Source organism: Balaenoptera borealis, assembly GCF_965194805.1.
Source record: "Balaenoptera borealis genome assembly, chromosome: 10".
Taxonomy (NCBI): Eukaryota; Metazoa; Chordata; class Mammalia; order Artiodactyla; family Balaenopteridae; genus Balaenoptera; species Balaenoptera borealis.
Genome location: NC_138874.1, coordinates 1,550,944 through 1,578,810, shown reverse-complemented (window position 1 = coordinate 1,578,810; position 27,867 = coordinate 1,550,944). Strand labels below are relative to the sequence as shown.

Here is a 27,867-nt window from a genome sequence, read left to right as displayed (position 1 = left end):
ATTTGTAAGCAATTAGTTTTTTTTTTTTTTAATTTACATTTCTATACACTCAGGTATCAGTCTTGGTCCTTCTTCTTAAAATATTTCCTCACTCCTTGCTTCTTAACCACTTCATTTTATAATCTGGAAGTACTGAACACAACAAAACTGGCCTTAATAGTAAGTTTAATAGTAAACTGCCTTAATAGTAAGTTTACTCTGAGCCCTACTGTCAAAATGTTTATGATATCAGAGGCTACTTCAGTGTATTTTTTAAAAGCTTTGGTGATTTGACATTTCAGGTTAAATTTAAGATTAAATTATATGGTGTTTTTAATGCAAATATTTAAGCACATTAAAAGCCATAGGTAAACAATGTCACTAACCATCTTCCAGTTTGATTTGCAATCTGCTCTTCTAATTTCTGCAGCTCCAATGTGTAAGCCATTATTCGAGCATTGCACACCATGAGATTCTTAACTGCATGCAAAATCTGGTCTTTCTGAGTGCTCAGAGAAAGGAGTTTCCATACCCCTTCTCGTATTCGAATTTCTAAATCTATTTTTTCTTGAATGCTGCAGTCCTTAAAAAAAAAGAGAGAGAAAAAGCATTTTTAAAAGGTAGCAAAACCCAAAATTATAACATTTCTTTTTACCCCTAATAGATGGCAAATGTACTATCTAGTATTATAATTTTATAACATATTGGGAAAGTAACAAAGTTTTAGTGTATGATAGTATAAAATCTTTTAAAGGCTCTGTGCAAAATCTTAATTTCTTGCTTTATTAGGAAGTCTTTACAATCTACTGGATAAACAGAACAGACACAAACGTGAGAAATACTATATATTCTTACTGTAACTGTACAAGGTTGAATAGTGTCCCCCACATATTCCTGTCCTCCCAGAACCGTAGAATGTAACCTTATTTGGACATAGTTCTGCAGATGTAATTAGTTAAGATGAGGTCATACTGGATTAGTGTGGGCCCTAAATCCAATGACTGCTGGCCTCATAGGAAAGCCAAGTGAAGACACAGAGGGACACACAGAGAACTCCATGTGAAGATGGAGGCAGAGACTGGAGTAATGAGCCTACAAGTCACGGAACACCAAGTATTGCTAGCAACCACCAGAAGCTGGAATAGGCAAGGTCAGATACTTCTCTAGTCCCTTCAGCAGGAACATGGCCCTGCAGGTACCCTGATTTCAGACTTCTGGACTCCAAAACTCTGAGAGAACAAATTTCTGTTGTTTTAAGCCACTCAGTTTGGGTAATTTGTTATGGCAGCCTCAGGAAACTAATACAAGAATATAATAACCAATGTGAACAATACAGCACATGCATGTATTATGTACGTTGCACTGTGAGATGGCAAGATGTAACTGATGACACTAAATTAACCAAGGAAAAACTTTCTCAAAGAACAGATGCTGAATAAAGGAACTAAGGTTTAACAGCAGAGAGGTAACAGGCTATTTGTTAGGGTTAGCAATGTAAATAAAATCTCAGAAGCAAGAGAGTGAAAGAACTATGCTAAGAAAATGTCAGAAGCTTTAGCTACCTGGAACAGAGATTTAGAACACAGTTTTGGATATATTTATTTTAGTTTTAAGAGTCACCATGAAACTACTAAATCATTTTAGTTCTGAAAGTCTTTCATTCTGTACAATGATCTTAAAATGGCCTGGCTCTATAAACAAGTTTCATATGTAACATCAAAATTCTATAAACTGAAATGTACTGTTCTGATTTAAATTCAGTGACTTTTTAAAAATTATAAATCACTAGATACTCTTCAATATACTACAAACATGTAATGCTTCAGTATGTCTATTTCTAAAAATGAAGAGATCATCCTAGCTTCTGCAGTTAAAAAAAAAAAATGAATGCTATAGTTTACCTTTTAACTGGAATAAAATTTATATCAAAAATCTGAATGAATCTAATAACAAAATTTCCAGATATTGAAAGGACAATCTTTTCAAAAAGAAAAGCTGAAAGTTAGAGCAATTGTCTATGATTACCCAAAAAGAAAAACTGCAGATGATTTAACTTGATTATCCAAATCAATCAAATGTACTATTCACACGCAGAAAACAGATCTGTTTAATTACCTTCTGTAATTACATCATGTAATCGCCACATAAAAACCTTCTTTTGTAGTATAACTCAAAACATGTACTATATAAATGTAGTCATTTGCTGCTTTTCCTTCTTTACACGACTGAATTTCAACAACTCCATCTCATCTTTTTATGACTTGTCAGTCCCAAAGTAAATTCTTCTTTAATGTAATTAGTAATCAATTATACGAATTATCTATGTGACCCATATGTCTATAGAAATAAACTCTGGCAGGCGGGTTAGTACTGGAGAGTCTACTTAGGGAGAAACTTGAAAGTGGGATGAATAACTTTACCCCACAACTCAAATATAAACGAATACCATCTGGTGCCATTAAATTCAAGTTTGCTTTTTAAATACTAGTCAGGCAGCCAGTTCAAATACTACAGTCAGGCAGCCAGTTGAAGGACTAGCACAGTCCTTCTTAAAGCTGGCTGCACATTAGAATCACCTCAGGCAGAGAGGAAGGGCCTTACAAAAGTACCTAAGCTTATGACCTACCCCCAAAACAATTAGGATCTCTGGAGGTGGAACCTGCTCTTTTTTTTTAAGTTCCTCTGGTGATTCAGTGCACAGCCACCGCAGAGAACCAGGGCTGCACTACTTGAAATTCGCCAGCCATCTGGAAAGTTGCAACAACCTGTAGAAACCAGTAGGTGGCCAGAGACAACACTAACGAATCAGTTTGGACTTCTAAGGTTTCCATCTGGTAAATGAAGATCGTCTTTCTTCATCCCTTATTGATAAAGACTTCATAAAAGTAGAGAGGTTTGGGATATAGTGGAGAAAGGAAATGTAAAGTCAGGGTTTAAAAAAAATTACAGTATTTTTAAGATTAAATATTCAGTAAGGAAATGAGCTATAGCTAGCACATATTATATTAGAATTCTGTCCTTTAGAGCAGGGGGCAGCAAACTATAGCCTGGCCAGTGCCTGTTTTTGTAAATAAAGTTGTACTGGAGCACAGTCACGCCCATTTGTATTGTCTATGGCTACTTTCAAGCTACAAAGGCAGAGCTGAATAATTTCAAAAGAGACTGTGGCCCACAAAGCTGAAAATATTTACTATTTGTCCTTTTACAGAAGTGGTTTGCTGATCCCTAACCCAGCCAAATGAACATACTTAGTAAACTATGACCTTACCTCCCCTGCTCTACACTGAGTGGATGTGGATCTGGGAGGGCTGACAGAAGAGGGATAAATTAAGTGTATGCATTTTTTTTTTAATTGGAGTATAGTTGATTTAAAATGTTGTGCTAGTTTCTTTTTTTAACGCATTCAGGGTGAAAAAAAAGACCATTGTATTAGCCAGTTTTGTGTTCTCCATACAAGTTCTTTTTTTTTTTTTTTTTAATTTATTTATTTATTTATTTATGGCTGTGTTGGGTCTTCGTTTCTGTGCGAGGGCTTTCTCTAGTTGCGGCAAGTGGGGGCCACTTTTCATCGCGGCGCGCGGGCCTCTCATTATCGCGGACTCTCTTGTTGCGGAGCACAGGCTCCAGATGCGCAGGCTCAGTAATTGTGGCTCACGGGCCTAGTTGCTCCGCGGCATGTGGGATCTTCCCAGACCAGGGCTCGAACCCGTGTGCCCTGCATTGGCAGGCAGATTCTCAACCACTGCGCCACCAGGGAAGCCCCCATACAAGTTCTTTTAGTATAGTATATACTATAATATATAGTACACATCTATACTTTACATGCAGAGAAAACATCTCTGGTCAAGCAAACTACTCTAACCAAGAAAAACATAATGGAGTCAAAGGACTTGTTTTAAGTTAAAAAGGGGTACAAAGTGCTCCTAGGCTAGGAGTGATGATGTCTAGCGCGAACCACAGTGAGAACAGTGATCATGTAATGAGGCTGGCACTCAATGGTGATGCTTACTGACCTCAAAGAGGAAGAGCAGGGAGCGAAAATCATCACTGCCTCAACCATATAATGGCAGAGTCAAGACTGACTAGGGCCCGTGACAAAAGCATGCTTCCCTGTATGCATCCCTCTTAGAAGTGTGTGAATTCAAGCCTCCAAGAAGAGTGGAGAATGGGGAGAGAGCCTTCCTTTTGTTATTTCTTCTTCAATTTTCTAAATAAGGCTTGCTATCAGGTCAAACAGAAGCCTTATCTCGTAGGTATTTAAAGTCAGGCTGGTAAAAATAAATGGATAGGGCAAGGCTAAGAATGAAACAGATGACTTAAACGTGCAAACTTAGATAATGTAGAAAATGGAAATATACTAGATTTTAAGAGCTAGAATGGCACAAAGGAAGTACGAAGAAAATGGCTTTAGTGTTGGAATTAAGCACTGACTAAAAAAAAGAAGAAAAAAAAAAAGAAGTTGGGCTGCTGGTAAGAAAACTGTAGTAATCCAGATAGAAACTATCACCCACCTAATGGGTATAGTTAAACCATGTTAGCTAAGAGACCAAGATGAAAAAGACTGCAGAAGAGTATATACAGTATACATTCTTTCCAAAAGAAATTTTGTGTATTTTAAGAATTGTCTACATACAGAGAAAAGTCTAGACGTTGTTAACAGTGCTCATTCTGGGGAATGGAACTGGAGAAAGAATTCTTAAATTCATGTTTCTATGTTTACTTTTCTGCAATGAGAAAATATTATTTCTCGAATTTTATTTTTATAAAGATTTCAAAAGCTTAAACATTTGTAAGAAAAGGTAGGTGGCTGCCCCAACCATTCAGATGAATGGGACAAAAGATAATAACAAAAACAGTCATCTCTCAAGCATGTATGAGTGCTAGGTACTGTGGTAAGTACTTTAAAGAGGTTCTCAAATTCCAACAAATTTCTGTGATAAGCAGTTTACCATTCTACAACTGCAGAAACTGCAACTTAGAAAAGACAGGTAACTTATTCAAGGTTGCACAACAAACAGAGTTGGATTTTACCTTAATCTGACTCCAAAGCCAATATTCTATGCTGTGAGTAGTCACAGATGACTCTAAGGTTTGAGTAGAGGTGTTACACTAGTGAGTGACCATCTCAAAATCTTTGGTGCTATCCCTATCTGATGGCAGGTTCATTAGGATCAAAGGAAACACAAATAAAAAGTCAGTGTTAGTCAAGTATAAAATTCTCTTACTGACCCTCAATATTCCTGTTAGGTTAAAACCTATTACTAGTTTGCAATTTTTCTCCAAGATCCAAACAGAAAGAATTCCACAACTCAATTATTTTAATTTGTTGCTGCCTAAGAATCTTTAAGTAATGTACTTTCCTACATGTAAATAATCCAGCAGTTATGTATATTTAAATATTTCTTTTCATTCCATGTAGCTAAACTTCTTTTATGACCTTATCCTCTTATCTCTTTTGTACCATACAAAAACATTTACTGGTGCACACAGCTCAAGAAATAGACTTCATCGGCCTCACCAACACCTACATGGTAAGTGCAAGAACCTCAAGATCACCAATTCACTAGAAACCAAATTTAAAAAAATAATTAGTACAATCAAAGGGAAACGGAGCAGGACCCTGTGGTCCTTGCCCCCCATGTCCTCAGCCTGCCTTTTTGCCTGTGGAAAAACTTGAGTCAAACGATAAGTTTAATCAGAGAAGTGAGAATATGCAGAAGCAAAGAAAAGCAGTCAAACGGGACAAAACAATAATAATTTAGTCAGTAAGCCAAGTCACGGGCCTTCAGTTCCTGCTCAAGGGCTATAGGTAATATTCTGAGCCACATCCTGGGAGCTGTCTGATAGGTACTGAAAGCCTCAGCAGGTGGCCGTTAACTACATGGCGACCAGACTGCGGCCGTGACATAAGCTGCCAGAATCCGAGAACTGGCCTCAAAGAAATGGGAACCAACCAACCCTGGAACTGAAGATTAACTGTGCTTAAAATAATCACGACGACGCTGGTCAGACCACTGCAAGACCAATTTCAAGACGGCTGTCAGAGCTGGCTGTGCCGTTTCCACATGTGGCCCCTCCCTCTGTCTACAGAAGCTCATGTCCAGCGGTTGTCAGTGCGGGAGAGTCAGCCTTTGGACAGGCGTCCAACACCGCACCCCACCACCCCACCCCGGCCTTTGCCGGCATCCAAAACAAAGCAAACTTTCCTTTCCACCAATCTTGCCTCTTTATTGGCTTTTGGGCAGCCAGCAGCCGGGCCCCAATTTCGGTAACAAAAGTACATAACAGGATAGAACAGAAAAGAAACACTCTGCATCGAAATGTTTGAAATTTTTGAAAATACTGGCATAACACAGCATAAATTACTGATAAAGTTACTGCCCTCTTTGCATAACGACTCAAGGTCTTGCTTTCCTTTTCACAGCATTATGGAGACTTCCTAACAGTCTGGCATCTGCTGAGGGTTCTAAGGTTTACAGAAAAGAAAATGGGTTGCTAAGCAAAGATAATAGGTGGGACCATACAAAATTGCTAATATTCTACCAATTTTGACCTACAAAACTCGGAATTTCATATGGTTTAATCTACTTTAAAAATAGGTAAAACAAGGTGGAGAGTAAACTGGAAGTGGAGATCCAGCTCAAAGACATCAGAGTTCGAAGTCCCATCTTTTAAGTTTTCTTTAAAGGTTAAGAGTGGAAAGTATAAACTTTTAATAACTGCCAAGAAATAATGTTGGACTATATTAAGTAGAAAGGTTCCTAACACACATTTTACACGGATAAATACCACACACCAAACTTCTCTCCTATCCAATTCAAAAAGAATCCACTATAAGACCAACTTTTTCTCAAGTTCAGGGGTTGCAGTTTACTTCTCCACCCCGCTCCACCAAGTTTATACTGTGTGTAGACAAAGCTCCTACTGTGATTGTGCTTTGCATCGAATCTAGTAATAAGCAAAGTGTCCTCCACGGGCCTCGGGTGGGCTTCCGGGAAATCCTGGGGCTCCCATTCCCCCTGCGTCACCCACCCGTGCAAAAAGACAAGCGTCCCAATCCTGGGAGGAGGGGCGGCGGACAGGCGCGCCCCAAAACGCGCTGCGAGACTCCGGCGTCGCTTCCCCATTCCAGGCCTGTTTCCTCCCTAAGAAAATTGGGGGCGGGGGTGGGGAGACGGGAACGGGGAGATTTCCAAGCTCCATTAGGGCCTCAAAAGTGCAGTCGCCTAGTCCTTTGTTCCTGGCCACGGCGGAATACGAGACGCGAAGGGGGGGTTTTCCCGTCGTCCAGGCAAAACGAACGCTTGAGGACCTGAAGCCGGCTCCCTTCCTCACTCACCTGCTGGGCGGGAAGCCCCGCCGGGCGGAGCTCGGGTCCCCTCAGGATCTGCCCCTCCATCACCAGCGCCACAGCCAGGGCCGCCGCCACTCTTCCAAAGGTAAGATTTGAAAAGCCCGCCCCTGGCTGGAACAGCGGAGGACGCCAACCGCCGGGACGTCCCGGCCGTACCAAGTCCCGGCGCAGGGGAGGGGGCGAGGGGGGGGGGGGGGCCTGCGAGCCGGCGCGCGCACGCGCAGTGGGCGCGCTCCGCGCCGCCCACGCCTGAAGGTTGCAGAGACCCGAGTTCTCAGTGCCCGCTGGACAATAGGGAGCGGTGGGCCGACTTAAGGCAATGCTTGGGGTGTGGGCGGGCCTGGGACAGGAGTGGGCGGGGTCGTGGGGAAAGAACTGGTCACTGAGCGCACCTGACCTGGTGCACGATTTCGGCTGCTGGTTTTCAAGGCCAGCCTTTTGCGCGGGGAGCTTTCGGCCTGCATCCCACCGTAGGCCCTCCAAAGCGCTCGGGGTGGGCTGACCCAAGGCTGCAGTCCCTGGACTCCCACAGACAACGCGTGGTCTCACTCCCAGAGAACCAAATGACACTGCCCTCAGCGATCACTCTAACACACAGCGCAGATTGTCACCCGGGGTCACTTAGAGATCATGGCCTTATTAATTAATCAGGCTGGTGAGACACCGTGTCAGGCATTTCACAAGCCCTTTTCTTTTGTCCACAGTGTTTCTTTGTAATTCCAGATGCCCCTCCCCCCAGCCGGGTTGTCTGTTATTTCTTGCAAAAAACCTCTTTCATTACTCTTTCCCCACCAACGTCCAAAGTGACAGCTGAATGAGGTATCATTTCCCCAGAGTCCCATTTCTTGCTGTCCCTAAAGACCAATATAAAGACCCTTTTAATCATATTGGGAAACTAATTATTGGGAATTAAATATAATGGCAAAGCATGGAATCTTTAAAAATCAAAATTGAAGTGCCAAAGATTTCAGGCCTTTGTAAGCTCTTTAAAAATCCACAGTCCTGGACTTCCCTGGTGGCGCAGTGGTTAAGAATCTGCCTGCCAATGCAGGGGACACGGGTTCGAGCCCTGGTCAGGGAAAATCCCACATGCTGCAGAGGAACTACACCTGTGCGCCACAACTGCTGAGCCTGTGCTCTAGAGCCCATGAGCCACAACTACTGAGCCCGTGTGCCACAACTACTGAAGCCCACAAGCCTGGAGCCTCTGCTCCACAAGACAAGCCACTGCAATGAGAAGACCACGCACCACAACGAAGAGTAGCCCCTGCTCGCCGCAACTAGAAAAAGCCCGTGCACAGCAACAAAGACCCGACACAGCCAAAAATAAATAAATAAACAAATTTATTAAAAACAACAACAAAAAAATCCACAGTCCTTCCCTTGAAAAGGCAACAGAAATCTCTTTGGCTTCTGACATTTTTTTCTCCTGAGGGTAGAATCTATTAAATCAACCCTCCCAGCTCACCTCATAAAGGCCTAGGTCACTTTTCATTCCATATATAAAGTGATTGTTTATTTGCCTGAGACAGTCCTTGTTTGGGTCTGTCGTCCCAATGTCCCACAAATCTTGTCTTGTCCTAGGCAAAGTGGATATTAAGTTATGTGGTCACATTATCCACAAGGCTTTTTTAAACCAGTTAGTTTGGCGATGAACTTGTGAAAATGTAAAGAATGCCCTTTCTCTCAAAAGGGTAATTTGCCTCTTCAAGGCCCTGGACCAGGTGACACTAGAAGCTGCCCATCTAAGAATGGCTCTCCCCTTACATTGGGAATGTATGGGTCATTAGGGATGACCCATATCCTTACACACAACTATAAAATATGTAGAGTTCAAAACTACCAATACAGAGTTCAACTCATTCTCTCCAAACACAGATCTGAATTCTAGAGTCATTAGGTACCCTTCTCCCCTTATGCACACCTTTCTCTTATGCTTACCACTTTGTGGTATAATTATCCCCTATTCAAAGTGAGCCTTATGAGCCTAGTATAGTACCTGACTCAAATACACACAGGGTACTCGTTATCAGCCATATATTATTTCTCATATACACAGCTCTCAGACTCAGAACAAAATACTTAGAGAAACCATCACTTCATGGAAACAGGACCAAGCCAACCATTTTTTTGTTTGTTTGTTTTTATAGAATTGTTTATTTACTGAACCTGGGGCAGATTAGATACACAACCAATTTTAAATTTACATCTTTTAACTCAGTTTTAACTGTGTTTACGCACACACACACACACACACACACACACACACAAAGGCGCGTGCACGCGCAAATTGGCATGCAACAGTTGTCCTAAGGTAAAACACAGTCACATTAAACTGATGCAAGTATTTTCACCCAAGGTTGAAAAATCGTTTATCCTGAACATGAAAATCTGTAACAAATTTAATTATATAAAACTCCTTACTTGTAGTTTTCCCCTTGTGAAATTCCAAAAAAAAAAAAAAAAAGAATGTACAAGTAACTAATATAGATCAGTCACAACGTAATCGTGGATCATCCCCACACCAAAACCAGATGCTCCTTTAATTTTAAAGGAGACCATCATCAGAGACCACGAGAAAGTCATTTTGTTTTATACGAAACAAAATTCACATGTGCCAAAAAAGCAAGACCCAAGAAAAACAAAAACAAGAACCTTAGTACTGACGGTGATGCTCAGTACCCTAATTAAAGTAGCAAAAATGCCACTAATCAAAAATAAAATAGCAAGCCAACAAATTTTAAATTGGACACTGATGTAGGAATATTTGATGAGTAAATACTAGGTATATAATTGGAGATGCATTTACACTAGAAAAAAGAGACCTAGGAAAGGTCATATTTAGTCATTATCTGTAGAACAGACAGTTGCTATTAAAACTTTTCTCTTTGGAGAAGAAGATACAATGAGGTTCTATCTCTATTATTCATCAAGGGATGTACCCAGGAAGTGCTTAAGATACAACTATTATATGGTGATTAAAATACCTCAGAGTAGGAATGCTATTTCTTTATTTATACTCAGGTCCTTTCTTATTACTGCTAATTTCATCAAACATAGTTTTCTCTGGTGTATGTGATGTACATAAAAATTGAAAAATCTATGAAAACTACCAAATGATTAAAGGTTTCACATGCAGTAGTTTGATCAGCTTGAGGGTGAATGAATGAACAAATTTAACAACTCCCAGAAAGTAAGAAGTACTACATTTCACCATCTCAAATGTTTGACAGGTAACACTTGGGCATCTCTCTTTTGAGAGCTAACATCCCACCCTCTTGGGCTCCCACAGTAGGTGGATTCTCACTCAACTGCCCAGGTGTAGGAGCTTCAGCCAGAGCTTGAGTGATGGAATTACTATCCTATCAATATCACTTCCCATTAGAAGTTCAACATTTAATACTAATTATAAGTATTAGTTATAGCTAATACAACAAATAAATAGTATTTAGTAATTAATAAATAAATAGAAAATCAGTACTTGACATAAATAGGACAGCCAATTTAGATAATACTAATAAATATTAAAGTATATTTTTCTTCTCTTTATTCACTGTATTCCTCTTTTTAACTCTCTAAAAGGCCAAAAGAAAGAAAAATACTGAATTTGAAATCAGCTTTCTTACATAATAGACCCATTACTTTCAAAAATGTGATTTGCCCCAGAACAGGTAACTGTCGTGGTTTCTAGTATCCTCCTGGACATTCTTTTTTTAAAAACCCTATTGAAAAATCATCTTGGTGCTTCCTTTACTCATCTGGATACCGACATTATCTTGTAGGTAATGAATTTAGAATGAACTTCATAGACTAGAGCTGTATCTTGAATTATAAACATAAAAAAGAAGGAACTGAAGTAAAGATGCTAAGCAGAAGTGCAGTATTTGCTTAAATGAATAAGCCATAATCTATAAACAGCTGAAGCATCATATAATCATAAGGAGGATATGGAGTACAGAGTCTGAGGACTTATTAGCCCTATGACCTTGGGCAAGCCACTCAGTGTCCTTATCTATAAAACAAGTATAATAATACCCAACTTCTCTTTTAGAAGTTGTTGAGAGACTCAAATGAGATAAGATTTGTGAGAGTGCTTTGTAAACTGGTTATCCCACATAAACATGAGGCATTGCTACTGCAGGAAGAAAACATCAGTACCTATGAGCAAATGTACAGGACCTGAGGAACACTGAGAACTGAATGAGAAAAGCTTATGTGAATAGGGTTGGATATATTCAAGATATATTACCCACCACTGAAAAATAATACCTAGATTATATAGGGAGAATTCCTACAAATCAAAAACAGTCCAAGTGGAAAATGATCAAAAGTTATGGTAGGCATATATTACAGGACAGTAAATCCAAATGGCGAATAAAATGTGAAAAGTTGCTCAACTTTATCATTAGTTTTAATCTGTAAAATTGAGATAATATTTTATAGTCACTAGATTGGTAAATAATAAGTTTGATAATACTAAGGATTGGTGAAAATGAAAATCAAGAAGATATTATCACTGGTAGAGGGGATGTAACTTTGTTCAATCACTTTGGAAAAAAATTCAGAACTATCTTACAGAGTTGAAAATGTGAATACCCAGCAATTCCACTCTTAGGTCTATATATCCTTAGATAAACTCTTGCAAATGTGCACCAGCAACACTGCTTGTAATAACAAAAATATTAAGACAATCCGAATGCTCATTTCAGGAGAATGGGTAAAAAAATTGTGGTGATTTACCCAATGGAATATTATATATCAACAAAAATGAATGAACCATAGATACATGTAACATCATGGCTGAATCTTAGAAATACTGAATGAAGAAAGCAAGTTGAAGAAGAGTACATAAAATACATAATTTTTATAAAGATGAATAAGAGAATCTAAACAATACATTGTTTAGGAATACATACATATAGTTATGTATGTATTTAAAGTTTATATTTAAAAAGGAAGAGAGTGCTAAAAACAAAACTCAGGATAGTGACTATCTCTGGGAGAAAGGCAGTGGGATGGGATGGAAACAGAGCATGCTTTAGTAATGGTAGTGCTTTAATTCTTATGTTGGGTGATGGGTTCACATGTATTCATTTTAAGGTTTACCTGGTAACTTACCTAAATGTTACATATATTCTTTTGTGTGTCTTAAACATTTCATAATAAGAAATACTTCTAAAACATTTAAAATATTCTTGTACAAGTTAAACAATGGTGATAATGTATGGTATTTTAAAAGATACTTACTTGACAAAATAATAATACATTTTTTGGCTTACAAAATTTAATTTACATTTAATTCATTTCCAGTACATTTTATACTACGTGAAAGTTAGAAGTACAACCGTAACGCATTGGTGCCCATGCCCAGTGAGAGACAAGAACTGGCCATGTGGATTTATCTGTGAACACTTAAGAGCCGCTGTTTAGGAGCTTGGGTGGGGGGTTGGGTGGGTGGAATGTGCAAAGGATGAGAGGTTCTGTCAGCAGATGGGGACGAAATTAGGTGCAATTTGAGTTATTACTGTTAACGTGACATGCATATTACACACAGGCCTAAGGACATTCGAATGGCGTTAAAATCAGAGGGCTCCATACTGAGCAAGCAAATCAGCCAGAGGAATTGGTTTTAGGACTTGAATCAGTGAACCACAAACTATAGCACACAAAGACCTTTTCAGGGTTTATATAGGCTTGGGCAGTTTTAAAGGAATCATCATCATCATCTTCAACTTATGTTCCCCATCCTAACGACCTGCCTGCTCTCTAGGCTTCACATAAGGCCCCTTTTCACAGCCACCTGTTCCCACTTGACAAAAGAAAGGCATCACTTTTACCCATTCCTACTGCATGCCCCAGGGTATAAAAGCCATCTGGGAGCCAAAGGGACAATTAAATTTATTGGTATTGATGTTGCTATAAGCAATGAACCACAGGCTTAGGGCTTACGTTTATAAAAATGAAAACCAGATGTGGACTTGATGTTGAAAGCTGGCTCACTCTAGCATTATTTAATATTCACCCATGGATACATAAACTAATTGGAGGGAAGAAGAGGCTCATCCATCTCATTATGAGGTTCATTGCCAGGAAAATTTCACTTTTGATGTTTAATATTGATCCATTATAATTTGTAATATACTTATTTTGTTTTTATCAATTGTGTACTACTAATAATTTTAATAATGCAACCCAAAAGAAAACTCTTGACAGTTAAATCTTATTTTTACATGAAATGTAAAAATGTATAAAATTCCAATTAACATGCATATGTTTGCTGCAGAGAAACATGATAGGATGAGCAATAAAGACCCCTCAAGCATAAAAATATTTTATACGAGCATAAAATTCTGTGGAGGAAGTGGAATAAAAATACAAGTTCAAGTAGGAAAAGGAACACTAAAACTTCCAACTTATAGATTAAGTTGTTCATATATTTAAATGGTGGCTGGGTCTTTGACATTTTGGATTCCACTGGATACACTAAATAAATATGTTTTAAATTTTAAATTATATTTTTTTCAATACATCAGCAATTACATCTTTTGTAACTATTTAGATGTATGCTAAAACATAACAGATGCCGCCTTAAAAAATATGTAAGGGGTAAAAAGTTTTTAAAAATTCTTTTACGTGTTTTGCACGAAAATGTTTGAAAACTGCTGACTTACATATCTAATAGCATCACGCTACAATACTCAGACCCATCTATGTTTAACAGAGGGCATACCTGCAGTCTCACCTCCTCAAATTTTTCTAATTCTGCTTCTTCCACTCCCCACCTCCCCTCACAGTCTCTCATATGCACCCCTAGTTTCCAAAACAAACCCAGCTCCTTCTCTAGGTAACTATTTTCTTTAGGCGCATTAATGCCATCAGTTAGGTTAAAGACAAACCCTTCTCTTCCTGCTTTGGTTCTTTTAAGGTTCTCTTTCTGGATATGCACCATTGTTTTCTCCGTCTCAAGAGTATCCAGCCAACATACTAGGCCTGTGCTCTCTCACAAAACATTTTGAATCAGCTTTTCAAGTTCCAAAGAAATAAAAAAGAAGCCTACTGGAATTTTTATTAGAATTGCACTGAATTTAGAAGGAAATGATATATTTAGGTTATTGGGCATTCCTATCCGTGAACATCACATATGTTGCAAATTTAGATTCTTTAATGTCTTTCACTAAAGTTTTACAGTTTTTTCCACATAGGCCTCGCATATCTTTTGTTCCATTTCTGGATTCCATGTATCTCTTCTTGCTATTGGAAATAATGCTTTAAAAATATGTCTTCGATTTGTGGTTAGTATATAGAAATAAAACCGATTTTCATCTTCTGGTTTTATATCCAGATGCCTTGCTAAATTCTCTTATTATTTCCAATAAATTGTCTGTAGGTTTTGGGGGGGTATTCTATGTAAATGACTCATTGTGAATAATAACAATTTTGTTTCTTTGTTTTCTAATTTTCCTTATTCTTTTTATCTGACTTAGTGCAGTGGCTGAGACAGGCAGCCATTATAGTGTTAAATGATGTGATAGTGGGCATATTTGTTTTCTTCACGATTTTAAAGGAAATGTTTCAAACGTTTAACTCTTTATCTCACTAAGTATACATTGTTCAGCTTGTAACTTTGGATTTATTTTCTCCATTCTTAAGCATTAACTCTTCAAAAATTGCCTTTCCTCTGTTCTCTCTATTCTGTCATTCAGGGACCACAATTAGACAGAGGTTAAACCTTATTCCATCGTCGTATTTATTGTGTTCAAATTCAGCTAATCTCGACTTTTTTCCAGAGAGGATTTGCCTATGCTTCTGCTTGGAGCCAAAAGGCTCTAGGTACCTAAGACCAGTCAGGCCAGATTCTTAAGTTTAATATAAGGTTCTCAGGTACAGGTCCTTCTACTTGCCAGTGACAAAGCAAAACCCTTTGTGTGTGTGTGCATATGCATGTGTGCACGTATAGCTTACAGCTCTGGTTTCAACTCAAGGTTTTTTTGTTTGGTTGGTTATTTTTGTTGTTATTCTAATTTTAGTCCCTTAGAGATTTTTCTTCTTTCTGGAGATCTCAGCAATGCTACAAAAGTTATATTTTATGCAAAATTTATGTTTCATGCAAACTTAATAGTGAGAGGAACCATTATTCATGAAGTCCACCATGCTGCTGATATAGAAGTCCACAAGAAAGTGTATTTGAACACCACAAATATAAGAAGTAAATAATTACAGAATAAAAAGCAGTCAAATTGCACATACTTGATTTTAAGGAAAACTCACCATATTATCTTTGCTTTTCTCCTTCTGCACATGTAGCCACCTGAAGAAGCTGCTCAGTGTCCTAACAAGGTCATATTCTGATGCTCACTTTGAATGTGTCCAAAACGGAAAATGGAAAAGACAGCATTTTTCAAAGGTTAGAACAGAGAGCCATGGAGAATAAATGGACTGGGAAGCCCCTTCCGGGTCTAATCAAGGAACATTTCTCTCGTCTTGGGATAAAGGATCCTTACAATATCTGCCTACTGGGATTTCACACCTGCTACACACCAGCAACTGCTGTGTCTCCTATTTTTCTCCAGGGAATAGTTATTGAGGTTACCCTGAACACAAGTTTACCAGTGTATACTGGATGTTTAGGGAACTGATGACTTGCCTTTTTAGTTCATAAGTTTTTTGGATCAAGCAGAGCCACACTCAGACATGAAGCATGTTTCTTCCTGACGTAGGGACTACACTGTATCACCCATAGATTCTGCTCTTTGAACTTGATGTTCTCATTGAAAGGCACTTCTGGGTTTTCTCCTTCAGGGACAGGTGAGTACATATTGCCTATAGGAAGAAGAGTGAATTGAATGTTTAGTGCCTAACAGGACTGACTGTTGTAATCAGTGACATTCACAAAATATTTTTGGTTTGGTTCCCTTGCTCCTAGGTTTGCCTGTTTGCAGTTAACTGTGCCTATGAGCCATGCTTTGGCTGATGAACCATGAGCAGAAGTGTCTGTGCAGCAGCTTTAAGAGAAAGTATGTGATTTGCTATAATTTTCTTTCCCTCTGTCCCAGTGACAGGCAACCTAAAAGATAGTGGATGGTACAAAATCCTGGGTTTCGGAGTGAGAGAACTGGAGAACCCACAGACATCTATTGATGGACATATATTAGGAGCAAGAAATACATCTTTGTTGTTTTGAGCCTCTGGATCTGGGGATTGTTTGTCACTACAGCATTACCTAGCGCATCCTGATTGATACGAGTACCAAACTAAGAGATGGTATTTAAACTATAGTCTTAGCCCTGCCACCGAATATCTATGCACCAAGTCACTTGACATCTGTAAATGTAAGTTTCATCACTTGCGATATAGGATTAATCATTCTTCCCTTGTCACTGGATTTTTTTTTTTTTTGGTATCCAGTTATTTGTGAAAGTGTTTGAAAAATGTAAAGCATGTGCAAATATATGCCAGTAGTATAATTAACAACACTGAATTGGTTTATTCTCCCCTGTATAATCCTAATCCCAAGAAGAAAACATTAGGGAAGTTATGAAAACTCTAGATTTAAATCAGATAACAGTGGAATGAATGACTTGATAATTTCAGCATGAAGTAGTAATATTTCCATCTAAAGTAGCTAAATAACTATGCACACCTTCTTTTACAACCATAAACTTCTTTAAAGAGTCTTTAATGCTTTTGAAATTTTATTGTAAGTTAAAAAGTTGTGACTAACAAAAGTAAAACCAAAGGTAATTTTAGAAGAAAAAAGTTTATTTTGGCCTTAGAATATATTACATTTTTGTTTTGTGTGATGTCAAGGTGAGCACTGAGTTGGCTTGTTTACCACAAATTTCAGAGTCAAGCTTATTAAACTGCTTTGTTTTCAAACTCCATCTGCCTTTCCTTCACCCCCGCATTCTGAGTTCGAAGGGCTTGACCCTTGTCTTCCATTGAGATCCTCACATTAGAAAGAATGAATCATAGAGTCCTGTAAAAATGCCGTTTCTATTATTTTCTGAAAACGTAAAGGTAGGAGAATCCTTTGACCACTTTGCAAAGTGTGTGAGCCAGTTGAGATGTTCTTCACTGGTTAACAACGGCCGTAAACTGGTCACTAGAGCTGTCCGTGAGAGAGAATTCTGGGTCTTATGGGAATGTTATTTTTGGCTTGCCATTTGCTGTGTTATGAATGGCCAGGAAGGTAGGGTGCGGCTCCATGCTAATTCTATAAAGTGCTAGGTTGACTGGTGCTATCACAGTAATGATGATGATGTGTGATGAATAATTATACATGAAACGCTGAGTTACTTCTTCAAATCATTTCTCTGCTACTTACAGAAAAATATTCATTTTGTAAAACATGCACTAAACTCTTTAGTTGAAATAAGTAAAGTATAGAATAGTATATAGTACAGCATTAACAAGAAACTTGCCACTTGTAACTCAAATAATGTGGCTCTAAGTTCTTGAAAGGACATTTGTGCATGCCAAAGCATATAGTCATTAGCTGTACATCTGTATTTTTTAGGTCCTAACAATATCTTCATCTTTTGGAGTTTCATTTTGTCGCTTTGTAGATGTTAGTATAACAATGTCACTCTTTCTCCCTAGCATAGTATAAATAAAACCCGAGATTTTACATGCAGGTTTAATGTGTAGCTTCCTTAATGTGTAGCTCTAAATACTCTGAAGAATTCTATGTACTTATCATACACTTGGTTTATACTTGAAAAATATCTAACCAAAATATTCTTTTAAATGTTGCTGTACTGAGAAAGGATATTTATACTAAATAGAAAAGATGAGGTAGTTTCCCTGTTGAAAGAATTTTCTTCCCAGTGCCTAATATCTTATTTTTCTGCATAGTTTTTATTTAATTGAGTTCTACTTCACATCTTTGCTTAATAGTTTCTTATGTTCAAGCTAATTATAGAAATTACATACAAAATGATATGTATTTTATTACCTGATGTGAAATTAGTTTCCCCTTTTGCACATTATATTTATTTACTGAAACTAAATTTGCCTCTATTAACTGTGTTTCAAATTCATAAAATTAAAAAAATTAAAATAATGGTTAACAAAATCAGGATTACTATAAGTTAATTTTTAACATACTGCAGTTTTAACAAATATAAGTTTTATAAGTTGAAGATGTCTGTAGAATTTTCAAAATTCTTAAAAGCCCTTAGTTTATCTTATTTTTTTTCTATGCCTTAATTCATTAATAGGGGAGACAAACTAATTGTTGACTAAGCATGTTAATCACCTTTTTTATTCAAACTGATAATGTCAATCACCTTTTATTATTCAAACAAAATATTTCCCCCTGAAAAAATGTAGGTTGTCCCAGAAAATTCATCTTAATAGAATAACAGATTAGATTTATTAAATAAATAGAAGATCTTACAATACATATTTTGAATATGAGAATGGTTTAGTAATTATCACCAGATGAACAAGATAGATGCTATACTATGTTTTTCTAAGGTATAGAATAAAATGTATTGTGTAACAATGTTAGCAAAAAAGATCTGGGTTGATGTCAATTCTTTATGGCTTATCAGGTCAGAATTTTTGTGACTATTACTAAAATGTACTATAGGACTTTCAGAGCAAAAAAGATTCAATCACAGAATTTTAGAAATTAGAACAAGCCTTAGAGATTATCTATCTAGTTCTATTCCACAATTTTATAGAAGAGGATAGAAACAATGTAATGATTATAAAATGTTATAAAAATAACAAAGAATTTACTTCTTATTAAATACCTTTAATATGCTACTGAGGCATACTGGCAATCTCTTCCTAAAGATCTTTAGTAATATGATAAATTGCTAGCTTTCATTTATTATGTATTTGTATAAACATTGATATATACTATAAGGCATCTTAAGGTGCAATTCCTATATCCGACAAAAGAACATTTCATAAAGTGGTTTTCTGATGTGGCCTTTTTGATGATAACATTTACTGAAGGACATGAATTGGTTGTTAATGGTTGGCTACCATAATTTTCCATCACTTTAAAATGACTGCTTACAGTATTGGTAAAGGTTTCACCCAGGTAGCAATTTATGATTTCCCCAATGGCCATCTCCTCATGTTCATCAACATCAACAGAAATATATGAAAGGCTCCTGCTATGGTTTCTCTTTCAGGCTGTGAGCCTAAAAGTTATGTCCTATTGGACATGTAGACAGTTAAATGGAAAGAAAAGAATGAGAAGGAAAAGATGCCTAGTATTGAAGATCCTGCTGTGCCACTTGTTTTCCAGTCTTCCATATCCAATTTTCATAGTTTATATAAGATTCATTAATCACCAGGAGCTCAGGGGTCGTGACAGCTGTAATGTCTTTTAAATAAAATGCTTCCTTGACTGCACTATGGTACAGCTGCACTAACCAAAAAACAAATATATTCATTTGTCCACTGAGAAAGTAATATTTTTCTTCCTAGCAGTAGCAGCAATTTTTCTTTTCAAAAATAAAGCATAATCTAGCTTTTAAGATAGAGCTCTTGATCAGTAGTCACATCTCTCTCTCCCTAAAGTCAAGAGTCAGCCTCAGTGTTGTTGAATTCATTTTCAGGTTTTATTAGAGAAAGGTTTCCATTAGAAGTATAACCAACATAGGATTTTACCTGCTTAATTTTATGTATTTGATTTTTCAGATGAAAAGTATAAGAAAAAGCCTTGCCACCTTCACCCTCAGCCTCAATTCTCCCATATACTTTATAAAATTCTGTATGTTGAATTAAATAATTCCTCGGGATCATTATTATTCATTTCTGTGGCTACAAACCCCAAATTAACAAGGTTATACAAAACTAGATAAAATGTCGGTCTGATGCCATGGTAATCAATTTAAAAAATGAGACTACAAATCTGAATCTATTATTATGATCATCATATTTATGATTGTAGGAATAACATTATTCACTCCAGAATGTTAACAAGATGTCTTTCATGTATCATTAAAATAACTTGTGTCAAATACTTGGCTAAATTATTGAAGTACTTTCAATGTTAATAATTTCATACAAATGTCTAGCAAGAATAACCAGTCAAAATTAACTAATAATCAATTAGGATAGATTATTTCTCTTGGCTCTCATTTGCTTTCCTAATAATCAACTTGCTTTTTTTCTAAAATAGGTCAATATGAAATGAGTGCTAGTCATTTCACACTTTTAGTTTTTAATAAACCAAAGCTGTTTAAAGAAATGAGTGATTCTCTTGTAAGTTATTAATCCTTATGGATATTATAAATCATGTTTTGATCCTTTAAATTTGATATGCTCATTTTCTCTTTAATTATCATATACTAATATGATAATACCACAGTAATTTTATTAGTTCTACTTCTAATAAATTTTGTAAAATTGATTTACTCTGAAGTTAATCATATTTGACTTCATGGTACAAACATCATTCTCATTATTACACTATTGATTAGGGGAAACTTATTTTCAAGACGTTTAGCTAAAAGTATAAAAGGGGACATTAACATCCTTAATTTTTAAATTATTTTGTACTCTGGTTTGGATCTTTATGACTTCATGTTTGGTACACAAATCTGTCATTAATTTAGGCTAGAGTCCAAGAGATTAAGGATCAAACTCTTTGAATTTTCTTTTAGCAGAGGAGATAATACTAGCAAGAGTCATATTATCTAACAAGCTATAGTAAATAATACAGATCTGAAATGTTGAATAAGAATTAAACCTTTGAATCTTAGGCATGTTGAAGAGATGCTGGGTTTTTGACAGAGGCTTAAGCTCTTCCATAGTTTCTGTATTTGAGAAAGGTCATTCCCTTTATGTATTTATAGAATTTACCACTTCATTTAGCAATTGCTAAGTTACCGGTGAATAATAAAATGGAAAAAATTGTGAAAATAATTGCAGGATAAAGATAAGCAGGATCATTATCCTGAAAGCACAATTCTTTTTTTGAAAATTCTACCAACCAATTATTCTTTTTTTTTTTAATTAATTTATTTATTTTTGGCTAAATTGGGTCTTCATTGCTGGCATGGGCTTTCTCTAGCTGCGGCAAGCGGGGGCTACTCTTGGTTGTGGTGCACGGGCTTCTCACTGAGGTGGCTTCTCTTGTTGCGGAGCAGGGCTCCAGGCGCACGGGCTCAGTAGTTGTGGCGCTCGGGCTTAGTTGCTCCGAGGTATGTGGGATCTTCCTGGACCAGGGCTCGAACTGTATTCCTGCATTGGCAGGCAGATTCTTAACCACTGTGCCACCAGAAAAGTCCCCCAACCAGTTATTCTTAATGTTAAGTTTATCATTTAACTTAATTGGGGCCAATTCCTTTCTCACCTACATTACTTAAAAGTAGCACATATTTTCCTAATGGCTTTGATTTCATGGCTTATTTTTCTACTCTTAAATTGTATCTATGGACCCCAGTATGCTGAATAAATGGTATGCTTAGGAAAGCATGCCATTTTTCTAAGTGTTTTCTACATTTTCTAAATAGTTACCACATTTAAAAATGGAATTGGAATCTGTTTGCTTAGATAATAACTATCATTTCGAGAAACTTATATAAACTATGAATTAGAGACTTTGCAAATAATAATTAATTTGGAATTTAGAGTGTCTTGGTGGGAACTAATGGAGATTCAGGTGGGAAATAAAGCTCTCACAAGCCATTTGTTGGTAATGGTTTGGGCATACAGCTGTGAATAACCCAGATGTGATTCCTGACCTTATGGAGCTTCTAACTGGAATGAAATTTCTAACATGTAAGGCCTCATTTCTTGAAATGTGGTTCTGCCTCAGATGCATCTGGTATGTTTCCTCAAACCTGATGTCCAGGCCTCACTAGGTCTCCTGATTTTCTTTCTACATGGACATTGATATTCAAACTTCTTGCTCTAGCACTACTTTTTCAAATGTATAAAGTAAATGATATGGCATTTGATTGGCACACAATTATTTTAGTATAATTGAAAACATTTCTATAGTATTATACAATGATGAAGGATAACAAAAAATTAATATTTGGATATTAGTATTGCAAGTTGCAGTCATAAGGTACTTTAAATATTTGCATTTGGGGAGGGTTACAAAACGCTGAGAAATTTTGAATTCACACAAACTAGTAATGGAAATTGTACTACTTTTCAACCACTCACCTTGCAATTGCAGTATGTTCTTTACTCAATTAAACAGTGATGGCAGAAGTAACTTCACTCTTCAGTGTCAGGAAAATCAAGTTAACTTTACTTATATGCTAACAGGTAGGTAAATCTCCAAGTTGGATTTTTTTAAATGACAGTTTTAAAAAAATAATTGGGAAAAGTGTTTAAAAAGTGAAATTTGAATCAAATATTTCTGAAAGTACTTCTGTGGGACCCCAGGGTTGAGGGGGACACTACCTGAAAACTATACTGAGCATTGTGTCAGATTTTGTTCTGTCTACCTAATATAAGACAGTGATTTAGCAATAATTTTAAGTTGATCAATAGAGCCAACCAATATAGATGAAAGCAAATGCATTGTGTTCTTCTCTGGGCAATTAACTTATTAATTGATAACTCAGTACAAAAATTAAGCTGTTACTATAGGGATAGTGTATGAGGCTAAAACTATTCGAAAAGACATGTCTAAATATTTTTAACTTATTTATTATGGTAAATATTAAACATAATCCGAAGTAAAAGAAACTAATTAAGTGAATTCTCATGAACCCATCACCTGACTTCAACACTATCAACTCATAATCAGTCTTGTTTTATTTAAGTTGCCCCCTCCTCCCAGCCCCAGCCCTCCTGGATCAACCTTGAAGCAAATCCCAAATTCCATATCATGTCTTCTGAAAGTATTTCAGTAGGCTCTCTAAAAGATAAAATCTTTTTTTAGGGACATAGCCACAATCACACAATTCCAATAATTCCATACTATTATCAAATATCCATTCAGTGGGTTCATAGTTCTCTTATTGTTGCACAATATTTTTATACTTTGTAGGAATCAGGGTGAAAATACGTTCCATACATTGCAATTGGCTGATGCCTCTTAAGTCTCTTTTAATCTCTTTTTCTTTCTTTCTTGCAATTTATTTGTAGAAAAAACAAGGTCATTTGATCTGTAGAATTTCCCACAGAGTATATTTTGTTGATTGCATCTCCCGTTCCTCTGTCCTCTGAATTTCTTGTAAATTGGTAGTTGGATCCAGAGTAGTGGTTCTCAATGGGGGGTAGGGGGGGCAATTTTGCCCCCAGGGGACATTTGTCAGTGCCTGGAGACATTTTTGGTTGTCACACTGGAAGTGAGTGCTATTGGCACCTAGTGGGAAGAGACCTGGGATGCTACTAACTATCCTACGATACATGGGAAAGGCCCCCTGCCCCAACAAGAATTATCTAGCTCGAAGTGCCAACAGTGCCAAGGTTGAGAAACTCCAGAGGCCCAGTCAAGTTCAAGCTTGATTTTTTCCCCAACTTTTTCCAGTTTGTCTAAATATTTTTATCATCTTCACATTTTAGGCAGTAATTGTTGACATTAATTACATCAATTTTAATGATTTTTAACATATGATTTGAGATATACCATAGATTTTTTAAAATTTTGAATGACTTTAAAGAGAGTTCAAAACTGCAATTATTTGCACGCCATGGTCTCCTGGAGGTTCATGGAAGCTGGTAAAAAAAGCTCAGATTTTTCCCATGAAGTGTCATTCTGCTTCAAGTTATATTAAGTCTATGTGTATAGACTTTTAGATGTCTCTTTTTCTTCCATTTCTCAGAGCTCCTCGGTAAAAATGATCACCCACTCTTTTTGTTGTCAGGGTGTGCCTCAAGCCAAATGAACATGTTTTGAAGCTAAACAAATAGTCGATCCATTAAATTAAGTTTCTTTGAAAAAAAAAAAAACTGCAATTAGGATTAGCATTCACCTTGCTTCCCTGATCAGATTATATTTTTATTCACTAAAATATAATTATACTCATAAGAGTTTGATATCTCAATGTAATTGTGATTGGGGTACAAAGCACATTTTTTAATACTACTCATTCCAAATCTGTCCAGCTGTCCTGCTGATATCTATTTTCTGAACCCATTATGAAACCTGAGAAAATTTAGTATGTATAAAATTGTCTGCAAAATTTTGAGAAAATTCATGCAAAAGGCAGTGACAAGTTTGCTTCTCACATGTACAGCTATAATTAAATTTGAAAATAAAAAAGCCATCTGTCCTGGCTTTTAAAAAAAATAAAGCAACATCATTAAGAAAAAAAATTGGAAAGAATATCTAATTTACAAATGGTTCAAGTCTTTAAAAGTTAGTCACTGAAAAATACACTAAAGAAATACATTTTTTACTGGAAGTGGCCAAGTTTTTTTTTTTTTTTTTTTTTGTGAAGTACAGAAAACTTCTGAGTCCCAATTCTGCCAGTCAACTGAGTACAGCTTTTATGTCTTTATACTCTATGTTCTTCTTCTGTGAATTTCTTTTAAACAGTGAGCAATGGAATGACATGCATTTGCAGAATGTGTGGTGGATAAAAGAGCACACTAATCTTAAATTCTAATCGCAGAGATCAAAAACAAGATAACAGTGAATAATCCTATAAAATATTAACTGATTTTATGTTGAGATTGTACCAAAACCCTATTTGTGAGATAATAGCTCAATTATCTTCTCAGTAAGTGCATGAATGCTCTACTTAACATACATGAATGTTTGGGTCTCCTGAAAATATGGACAGCAAAAAAAAAAATAGCCTTTATAATCTTTATAATTTTTTATTTCTTTGGAAATGGTATATAATTTATAAGAAATTTATCTTAAATATTAAAAAATTTATAATAAAAAGATAAATGTGTAAAATGAAATATTTTGTTATACGTGATTTGTTGTAAGGGACAGAAACTGACTCAAAGAGTCTTAAATAAATTAAATATTTTTCCTCATGTACCTGAAAAACCCGTGGAAAATCAGTGTTGTAGACCCTGCTAGTGGTCTACCTCCCCCTACTACCATTTTTTTTACTTGCTGGAAGAGACTGTCTCTCACTGTGGAGGTGAAAAATGACAGATCTGCCCTTACCCAGCCTCCCTTGACCTAGATATGAGCATGTGACTCAATCCTGGCCAGTGAGACATAAGGAGAAGTCAACTTAGGGCCCTTAAAAAACTTTCCTTCTTTATAAAAAGAGAAAGTCCTTAAGGAGAATCCACTTTTCCTTCTTGTCTTCGGACATGGTTGTGTGAAGATGTGATGCTGCAGTGATTGGACAAGATGTGTGGGCCAAGAGCCCTAATTTGATCTATTGAGTCATTGCTAGAACAATCTGCCCCTGAACTCTTTGTTATATGAGGAAAAGAAATGCTCATTGTAATGGAATGCTTTATTTATAGCCCAAAGCATTCTAATTGATACTGCTGATTTCAAGCATCGCAATGTTCAGAAGCTTGAGGGATATTAACAAATATTTATCTGTTTTTTTCACAACTCTTGTTTTCCTCAGTGTTGGCTTCATTATCAGGCTCCAGGTAGTGGCCCCAGGCAGGTTCAGACTAACATCATATTTACTGCTATGGTTTCAGCCTAAGGATAACTTCCTTCAAAAGAGTTCTGAAAGCAGTCCTAGGATTTAGTCAGATGAATCTGACTTGAGTTCTATATCCTTTCCTGGAACAATCCAGGATATTACATAGGTGCTGAGGATACAGAATTTCAGAACACAATACCTGTCATCCCAGTCTAGTGAGGGAGATAGATAAAGGGAAATCCGTGATTACAACATAGAAGATAAATGCCATGTGCACTGCGTGTCATGGTTTTACAAGAGAACGGCAAAGGAGAGGCATCAGTTTCTGCCAAAAAACTTTCCAAGAGTGGGTGAGATGAAAACCAAGTTTTAAAAAATTGAGATGATGAGAACACCATGAGCTAAGTCAGAGGGGCAGGTAAACTCTTGATGCATTTGGCTAAGTCTAGGCTACTTCCAACTCTGCCAGTGGCCTTGGACAAGTGTTCTAGCCTCTCTGTATTCACATCAGGAAATTAACAGGGTGTGGATTGGGAAGTAGGGAAAGGGTGGATAGAACTTTTCCAAGGTTCTTTACAGATTTAGAATCTGATTATTCTATTATAACTTCTTGTTACAAATATCTCCAATTGATACAATAAAGACCTAAAAACGAAGAATTACTAATCTTGATCAATGATGAAATGAAGTGACAACTTACCCAGTTTTCTAATTATTGCCAGAAAAAAAGACTTAAACACTGAATAACATAATTAAAATGATCACATTTGGAAAATGTTCCCCTAAAATTAACTGCCTTATAACTAACAACTAATTTCCCAGGCATACATTTTACTGTTTTTCTCTCAAGTGAGTTCTCCAAGAAGCTATGTTGTTAAAGTCAAAAGTTCATTTGGTGCTTTCCTGAGTTGTTTTGTTTTGATAATACATCTTCTGAAAGCTAAAATTCTCTTGGCCTTCCTTTGAGGCTTCGAGGATCCATTCACACTCATTTACCTACATGCTGGAACGTGTTTACTATACTTACTGTGAAAAGCTGAATTACTAAGCCCCTATTGCACCACCACTGCACAGTACAGTAAAGTTCAGAAAGTGAAGAGGAGAAAGTAAGGAAGCAGAAATAATGTAAGGAGGTTAAAGTTGAGGAAAGAAAAGTTCTTCTGGGACAGATCCTATGGTGACAGGTTAAGAATACCTCAGTCAGATTACTGATCATCCTGAATTTATCACCTATTTATTCTTTAAAAAGAAAGAGAGAAAAAAGAGAGAGAGCATTTCATCTCTTAATACCTTTTGTTTAATAAATATGGATTTAGGAACTTCCCTGGTGGCTCAGTGGTTAGGAATTCTCCTGCCAATAGAGGGGACACGGGTTCAACCCCTAGTCCGGGAAGATCCCACATGCCGCGGAGCAACTAAGCCCGTGCGCCACAACTCCTGAGCCTGCACTCTAGAGCCCGTGAGCCACAACTACTGAAGCCCGCGCGCCTGGAGCCCGTGCTCTGCAACAAGAGAAGCCAGTGCACTGCCAACGAAGAGTAGCCACCGCTCACCACAACTAGAGAAAGCCCACGTGCAGCAACGAAGACCCAATGCAACCAAAAAATAAATAAAAAATGTTTAAAAATCATTAAAAAATAAATACAGATTTATTCTTCATCTTGACTATTGACTTTGGCCATGTTATCAAAGAAGGACTTTTGCAAAATAACCCCCCCCCCCGTTTTTTTTTTGGCTACACCACACAGCATGCGGGATCTTTGAACCCGTGCCCCCTGCAGTGGAAGCGCAGAGTCTTAACCACTGGACCTCCAGGGAAGTCCCAAGCCCCCCTTTTAAACTTATGTTATTCTAAAATGCGTCTTAATGTTAATATTAACTTGGAATAGACCTATATTTATATACATTTTAAATTCATGATAGAAAACATCTTCCTCTATAGAAATAAAGAAGATTCTCATCTCTTTCCCACTTTCTTTTCACTACTCTAAAACATCAACAGCAATGGAAAATCCCACTGTCTATTACATG

At 36.9% G+C, this 27,867-nt stretch overlaps 1 protein-coding gene and 1 long non-coding RNA gene across 5 annotated transcripts in view; one reads left to right on the top strand and one right to left on the bottom strand.

Moving 5' to 3' along the window:
- Positions 1-7,651, bottom strand: part of RTKN2 (rhotekin 2) — a 130,383-nt gene extending 122,732 nt beyond the window's left edge. For 2 of the 4 annotated variants that reach the window (XR_014249009.1, XR_014249010.1), the window contains exons 1-2: positions 7,319-7,651; positions 366-562 (exon numbers count right to left, since the gene is read on the bottom strand). Coding sequence is in view for 2 of the 4 variants with exons in the window: in XM_082407445.1 (XP_082263571.1) it covers positions 366-562; positions 7,319-7,378 (257 nt within the window). In the remaining 2 variants the exon portion in view is untranslated. The remainder of the gene's footprint in view (positions 1-365; positions 563-7,318) is intronic. The other 2 variants (XM_082407445.1, XM_082407444.1) reach the window with 2 other exon arrangements.
- Positions 1-27,867, top strand: part of LOC309635829 — a 501,182-nt gene that overhangs the window by 381,681 nt on the left and 91,634 nt on the right. The window lies entirely within an intron of this gene.